General features: G+C 55.3%; 1 protein-coding gene across 1 annotated transcript; it reads left to right on the top strand.

Annotated features, from left to right (window-relative positions):
- The first annotated feature begins 972 nt into the window (after positions 1-972).
- Positions 973-8,016, top strand: LOC101786354 (protein GRAVITROPIC IN THE LIGHT 1). The gene is made up of 2 exons (XM_004968509.2): positions 973-1,350; positions 6,148-8,016. The coding sequence occupies exon 2, from the start codon at positions 6,233-6,235 to the stop codon at positions 7,766-7,768; it is 1,536 nt and encodes a 511-aa protein (XP_004968566.1). The 5' UTR covers positions 973-1,350; positions 6,148-6,232; the 3' UTR covers positions 7,769-8,016.

Here is an 8,016-nt window from a genome sequence, read left to right as displayed (position 1 = left end):
ACCGGCCGTTACCGCGTGGCTTTTACCCCTTTACCCACGCGCGGCGCCACTACCCGACAGATCTGCCTGGTTAGGCCGTGGAGCAGAAGCCAGACCGGGTTGCCCGATCTACCCCGCGGTGGGAGGACTGCTTTTTTTTTTACTTGACGTCGGTGCACATGGAAAAAACCAAAATGACATGTTTTGATAATAATAGTTGAAAAGAGCAGAAAGTGCATGTTGACACAACACTGGTCTAAACAGGAAAAAAAAGATGGGTGGAAAAAATAAAAAAGAGCAGGAAAGAATATCAGGAGCACGAAGGGGAATGGAGGACGCGTACTGCTCGACAAAAGTTTGGTCCAATAGGGCCACTAATCCGTGCATCCTACTACTACTAGTGGTATTTCCTCTGAACCCTTGCATCGGACGCAAATACGTACGTATCATTACTTTTCCCCCGCATTCAATACACTCAGCACATGTGGACGTGGAGGATTATTTTTCCGCATGTCTGCACACACCACGCAGATTATTTGGTCCAGTGGGGCCAGCATGCAGCCGGCCAGTAGTTCAGTACCGCCCATCTTCGAAGCGACTGGTGAGGTGAGACGCTCAATTGCAATTTATTAATTGCAAAGCTTTCCACGCACACGCACAAAAAAAGTTAGGATGTATTGGGCCAGTATCGATTGGGAGTTTCATAGCTTTAAGGGTGTTTGATACTAGGCCAGTATCGTTTAATAAATACCGGGACGAAATCAGCAATCGCTGCGGTGCCCAAAATCTGACGGGGAGAGCGACGTCGATCCGCCACGTGGTCGTATCGGATAGGGCTGGGTCTGGAACGCGTGGTGGGGAGGGCATTTTCGGTAGCTAGCTAGCACACGTGGACGTGGGCACGCAATTTCGATGAATCTGAAATGAACCTCCCGGGCCTGGGGGCTGGGCCTGGACCGGAATAAATAGTGGGGCACGGATGGAAAAATACTCAACTCCTTAGAAAACGTTTGATCGGCGGCCAATCCCATCGCGGACGGGTCGGCGTGTTGCTTCGCCTCGGCTTCGTCCTCCTGCTGGCCCGGGTGGGACGGCGGCAGGTCGGCGTCGGGAGGGGCCGGGACGGGTGGCGGGCGGTGCCGACCACCTCAAGAGGAAGAGGAAGAGGAGGAGGAGGAGGGGCGCCTGCCGAGTGCCGACCGACCATTCGCGCGTTCCCCAGGTTCGACGCTGCTGGAGCCGCGAGCGAAGGAAGGAAGGGTTTGCTTTTCGCTTGCTTGGGAGCCGAATCAGCTTCAGCTTCGAGGAGACAGGAGGAGACGAGCTGGATCAAGTTGCTGTTTCTTCTCCGATTGATCAGCTGATCTGCTGGTGAGTACTTTGATCCGCTTCGCTTCCCATCGCTCGTCATTACGTTTCGCCGGATGATCTTTCTTTCGCTCGGTGCTTAATTTCTGAATCTTTGCGTTTGCTGAATCCACACCACGTACACGGTACACCCTCTCGCTCTTTGGGCTTCGTAAATAAATTCCGTTGCTGACGGTAACCGAGTTACTACAGCGTAGCAGCACGTGTCTTGTTCGGGTCCTGGGGACGAATGAAAAAAGAAGGGCGCCCGGGAGAGTACGATTTCGGGCTTCCTTTGTCCACATTTCCTCTGTTTTTTCAAAATGTACTACTAGAGCTTGTGGAGCGCGAGGTCACCACGGCTGGATTTCTCTGAGAAGGATCCACATCACACGCGCGAGGGGCCGAAGAATTGCGGCGGAATCCTTGGCACGGGGCAAGGAAACGAAACGTCGCTGTCGAGTGTCGACCAGAGAGACAGAGAGAGGAGCCGGAGTGTAGTTTCGCTGCGAAAACAAACATGGACTTCGCTCGCGGGGCGTTTTTCTTTTTTCAGCTATGCAAGAGCTACGTCGCGGAGACATAGTTCGTGGGGCCCACGCTCCAGCCACACAAAGCCCGTCAGGAGATTAACCTGCACTGCCGCTACAGTGCACGCGTACGTGGTCCGAGTTTGGTTTCTACGCGCGCGGTAGACTGTACAGACCCTATCCGGAGGGTGTCGGTAGCGTTCTCTTCTCTTCTCTGGTCTACACGACTTGCTGCCGCTAGTGGGCGCCAGTTGTGATGCGCGCGCTCCGGGGCCATTCGCAGGGCAGAGCATTTGCAGGGGAGGGCACGATTGTTACTGCCGCTAATCAAGTCTTTAATTGACGCGAGCCCTGCAGAATGCCTGCAGTGCGCGCACCGCTTCTCCTCCTGTGGACCTTTGTCTCCGTGGTCCCCACTCCCCAACCCCACAGAGACAATTACCACCATACAGTACGTATTGACCATGCATGCTCTTCGACCGCTGTCAAAGGACTTGTAGCACCACTAGTAAAAAAGCCTTCTTCAGGTTTTGCCACTGCTTTGCAGTGTTAGCATGCGATCCCCGCGTTCTGGTTGGTCAGGATCGAATCCGTGGCGACCCCGGCCGCTGATCACTGGCGTTGGTTTAAACCCGATCGTGTCGCCAGCCCGACGCGCATCATTCCCCTCCATGTGCCGCCGCATCACGCTGCCATGTCACCAAGAGCAAGTAGTAGCCCCAGGGCATCAGGGAGGGTGCTCCAGTCTCCAGATACCTGTACACCCGCAACAGTATCTGTCGTCTTCCCTTCCAGTACTGGCGTACTTCCGCGGCTCGTGCGCAGCGCAGCCGTGATCTACAGCATGCAGGGTACTGTACTTAATTATTACGACTGCTAAGCTTAAGCAGGCAACACTACTGATTGGCCGGGATTAACCTGGCCTGTTCCAGTTTTACATTCTTTATTTACCGATTCACCTTGGGTAAAGTAAAAGTTACCACGGTCACTTCTTGTGTTGTGCGGTGGTGCTTCGGATGGAGGAGAAGAAAGCTCGCACGTGACCGCTGCCGGTCTTCTGGGGAATAACAGTGCTATTAGCCCGTAGTCTAGGGGTATCCTTTTTGTACCATTCGGGATTTCTTTATCTCCATCTGCACTGCACAACTTTCACCGAAGCCCCCTACAGTAGCACGTTCTCGCCCTTGCAAGTGGCAAGCAATTCGGCGTGTGTTTCCATTTTCCCTTTTCTTCGAGGGGGAATGTGCGTTCGTGCCATGACCGTGAGAGAGACCGTCTCTGTCAGGCGTTTCCCCTTTTCTGAGAGTTTCACCAGCAGTCCCATGTTTCCAAAGCCACGCGGCCGTCCTAAATTCTCTCTTGGCCGAGATATCGGCCCAGGCACGTGACATCTTTCACCTACTACGCACGCACAATCGATCGACAAAAGAGGGTGTCAGTCTTACTAGTGAGTTTGTACCACCACTAAGTGTGAGTGGTGGAAATCATTACAAACATAAAGCAAGTGATTAGTGCTACAGCGCGACCGAACCCCGCAGTGCGCTGTTAAATCCCCACCCTTTTCCGTGGCGTTGGGCGTAGCCATCACAACGTGCCATTTGACGCGCACATGCCAACTTCCTCCCCCAGGCGTTTTTTTTTTTGACACGGTGTTGGTCTAATTTTTGATACTGTCTGTCCGTAGAGAACGATAGAGGTGTGGACATAGTGGCAGTTACAACAGATAGATAGGTTGGCTCGTCCGGGAGAGATAATCTATGGCCGCGTACGAGCTTATCCTCGGATTCCGGGGTTATAAATAAACTAGGGGTTAAGACGCTAGAACAGGACATTGTCAGATACGTGCACGTAGTTTAGTTTGCCAACAAGTTGAGGGAACAACATTGAAGCGAATAAACTAGGTGCAATGCAAAGGACCCCGTGGACAGTCGAGGGACATGGACTCCCGGGGTCCTCTAGGGTTGCTTGATCTCGACCCCCATTGATTGATTTCGCACAATCTCACCTGCCTATTTTGTTTCTGATAGCAATTTATGTTAGTATTTAAATAATCACCAAAAATGGGTCAAACACGAAACTCTACCAACTCGGTATAGTAGTACAACAAAGATTTTCATTATTTTTATAGTTTTTGGCTGGAGCCGGTGTTCAAATTTTCGGTTTTTTCGGTGGTGACCGAAATTACGATTTGCCCAAAATTTTTAGTTCAAATTTTGGCTAAAATTTTGCAAAATTCGGTCTTTTCAATGTGGACTGAAAGAATTCGAAAAACGAAATCCTAATCCCTGGCTGGAGCAGACCTAACCATACCAGCAACCTCCTCGTCTCACGGATGTTGATGATATGTTCAGTGGCAAAACTCCAAAGCAAACTGTTGCTATCAACGGAAAGCTCCCTCCTTTATTATCAGGCCCCCTGGCATTGCCCCCATGTGTCTGTGTGTGAGCGCTGAAGACCGTCAAGCCGCGAGCCGCGCGCGCGCCGTCGTTCTCTCGCCCTCGTTTTTCTGCATGTGGAGCAGTCGTACCATGCCTCATCTGGGTTTGGTTTGGTTGCCGGTGTCGCGCAGCGCATCGTGTCCATGCCCTGGCGAGCACTGCACGCACGGGCGAAAGCTCGCCACCAACTTCACTCCCTGCGGTTTCCGGCGAGGCCGGCCTGACCTGCGTCGATGTGGCCTGCCTGTTCCGGCCGGCTCCTGGCCGTGTCACCGCCGAGTCACTGACAGGGACAGGGACGAGGCCACGAGGGTCGAGTCGGGGGAGAAAGTGTGCGGTGAAACGGTGATGGCCGATGGAATTTCTCCCGATCGGGGCCGCGCGCACGGTGGGTTGGGTGAGAGGGGAAGCAGGCAGGGTCAATGGAGTGGTACGCGGGCGCAGCGGATTTATTGCGCTGCACGCACAGGGATAACGCCATCTCTTTTGTTTTTGGTATGTATCAGCAGCGCTTGTGGCTGGATGCAAACCACCCCTGGGGCGTCAAAGTTGGAGCTTACCGGATTTTATCCGTCTTGAATGCCTTTTAACTCGCTCGCAGCCGTTTTCATCCGTTCCTTCCTATGGATGCACATGCAGCCCCTTTTCCTTATAGATTTAAAATGTTTTCTATCCAAAAAAGGATTAAAATGTTTCTGGTGTTTAGAATTAAAATCAGGTTGCTGTAATAAGTTGAGGGTACACGTTAGATAGAGTTCCACCCACCCTGATAGTAACACGGTACAATAGTAACACGGTACAATAGTCGATCTTAAGTGTTATATGGAATAATCTTTTTTTTTAAATTTAACGATCAATCCTTGTGTCAGTTTTAAAGAATTGTCGATCCTCCCGCTTGAAACCTCCCGTGCCAAGTACAAATTTTATTGGGCGAGGAAAGCCGTTGTCGGTAGCTCATGCATTGGCTTTGTCGGTAGCATCTCCCCCGTGTCGAGTGCAAACCTTATTGAACAAGGAAAGCTGTTGCGATACGGATGACATAAACAAGCGCTGCCATGCTTCTCTTGATGCTACCAGGCACGGACAAAGACACGATAGTTGTTTGTAACCGTCAAATTGCCCCTCCTGCTTCTCTCTAGCTCATACGTTACGTTGTCGGTAGTAGCCACCATGCCAACTTCAATTTCTATTGGGCGAGACAAGGTTTCTGTTGGGCGATACAAGGGCAACTTCAAACTCTACTAGACAAGGTGAGATGAGACGTTACGTTATTGATGATATGGTACCAGTTACCGTAGTTATCCAACAATCATTTGCCCGTCACGACACATGCATACGCTATGTATAGGTTTTACATGTAGATAAGGAAATATCTCTGTATTGTTGTAGTGCTAATTTGTGCTGAAAGCTCAAGCTATGTGTAGTTAACTGCATTGCAAGTTTTTGAATAGATGTATATGGTTTCATAGATAAAAAATAATAAGTAATTGATGAGGTTTTAATGCCAATAAAATCGCAAATAGCTATGGTCTCATTAATGGTATAACCATAAGATGGCAATAAAAATCCTATGATGTATCTACAAGAATTCTCTAGAAAACCGTCCCATTCTCGCGTGGTGCCGTGCTTCAGAAACTTTGCTCGCTTGCCCCTCCAGGTTTCCACAAATTAAACTCACCACCGTCTGCATCCATCGGTAGGCGAACCACGCAGGCACGCGCACACACAGTACTCGTAGGCGTAGGCGCAGGCGCAGCCCTGCCCTGCTGCTGCTGCAGGCCCTTTTACTTTACAGTAACCCCCAAATATTCCTGGAAAAATTAATCCCACCCCGCGTTTTCCCCCACCCACAGAGCCCCAGACCCGGACGGACGCCACAAGAGGGAGAGGAGGCTGGAGAAGGAGGGGAGCCGGCGGTGAGAGCGCAACCCGGCTCCAATGGAGGCGCAAGTGGCGGCTCCGCACCACCACCACCACCAGCAGAAGGCGGCCAACCTGGCGCGCACCTTCACCAAGCTTCTCCGCCGGAAGCGCGCCGACGCGGCGGCGCAGGGCGTCCCCGAGGCGCCGGCGTCCGTGGTCGGGGCCGGCGACTACGAGGAGGAGCGGACGGAGCCGCCTGTGGTGCCGTCCCTCAGCAAGCTCAAGCTGTCGGGGAACCTCGCCGCGGCCTACTCCTTCGACGCCTTCTTCCGCAACGCGGCCGAGAAGAAGGCGTCCGCGGCTGCGGGAGGGGGAGGGGGAGTGGGGCGGCCGGCGCCGGGCGAGGTGACGCCGGAGGCCGCCGCGGATTCCCTCCTCGCGACCCTCTTCGCGGGGGTCTCGGCGGTGAAGGCGGCGTACGCGCAGCTGCAGCTCGCGCAGTTCCCCTACGACGCGGAGGCGATCCAGTCCGCGGACGCGGCCGTCGTCGCCGAGCTCACCAGGCTGTCCGACACCAAGCGCAGGTACCTCAGGGACCCGGCCGCCGCGGCCCGGGGTGCGGCGGCGGCGGGCCACACCACCCTTGCCGCCCACGCCGAGGAGCAGCGCCACCTCCTCAAGACGTATCAGATCACGGCGCGGAAGCTGGAGTCGGAGCTCCGCGCCAAGGACGCCGAGGCCGAGCGCATCAGGAGCTCCCTCACCGCCGAGCTCCGCGCCGAGCGCGCCCTGGAGGCGCGGCTCCACCCAGGCCGGACCCTCGCGTCGCTCGACGACCTCCACCTCTCCGGCCTCAACCCGACGCACTTCCTCACCGCGCTCCGCCACACCGTCAAGTCGATCCGCTCCTTCTCCAAGTCGATGCTCAACTCGATGCAGTCCGCCGGGTGGGATCTCGCGGCGGCGGCGGTCGCCGTCCACCCGGGCGTCCCGCTGCGCCGCGCCGGCGACACCAAGTTCGTCTTCGAATCCTACGTCGCCATGAAGATGTTCGCCAATTTCCACCGCCGCGACTTCAACTTCAGCTTCCTGGATGAGCGGGAGTTCTACGACCGGCGGCGGTTCTTCGAGGAGTTCACGGAGCTGAAGGCGGAGCCGGCGAGCGCCTTCCTGGATGTCAGGAACCCGCGGTGGGGAGGGTTCGGCAAGTTCCTGCGCGCAAAGTACCTGTCGCTGGTGCACGCGCGGATGGAGACGGCCTTCTTCGGCCGCCTCGAGCAGCGCGGCATCGTCAGCGCCGGGCCGGGGTTCCCGGAGAGCTCGTGGTTCGCGGAGTTCGCCGAGATGGCCCGCCGCGTGTGGCTGCTGCACTGCCTCTTCTTCGCGTTCGACGGCGGCGCCGAGGAGGACGGCGCCTCCATCTTCCAGGTGCGCACGGGGGCGCGGTTCTCGGAGGTGTACATGGAGAGCGTCAGCGACGGGCGCGCCGACGACGCCGCCGTGGCCGCAGACGACCGCGTGGTCGGGTTCACCGTGCTGCCGGGGTTCAGGGTCGGCCGGACGCTTATCCAATGCCGGGTCTACCTGTCCCGGCCGGTGCGGCGTCCGTGATGGCGCTCATGGCCGTGGCCCAAGAAAAAGTCGTGCTTGCCTGCGGCGTCCGGCGGATGATGGGGGAAGAATGCCCATTTTGGGTCGGCCGTCGAGGTCTCCCGCCGGCAGCCGGCTGGGGCGGTGGCGATGATGATGACGGGTGGTCTTATGTAAATCTGTCAGGGCATGTAGTAGCAATGTAATCGTAATATAAATGGTATTTGGAGTTCCAAATGTTGCATCCGTGCATTGCGCCATTGCCGTAA

Source organism: Setaria italica, chromosome V (assembly GCF_000263155.2).
Source record: "Setaria italica strain Yugu1 chromosome V, Setaria_italica_v2.0, whole genome shotgun sequence".
In the NCBI taxonomy this organism is placed as follows: domain Eukaryota; kingdom Viridiplantae; phylum Streptophyta; class Magnoliopsida; order Poales; family Poaceae; genus Setaria; species Setaria italica.
The sequence above is the reverse complement of the archived record's forward strand: the minus strand, read 5'-3'. Positions and strand labels throughout refer to the sequence as shown.

Coding starts and splice junctions, on each gene's coding strand:
- LOC101786354 (XM_004968509.2), top strand. CDS start 6,233: ATGGAGGCGCAAGTGGCGGCTCCGCACCACCACCACCACCAGCAGAAG.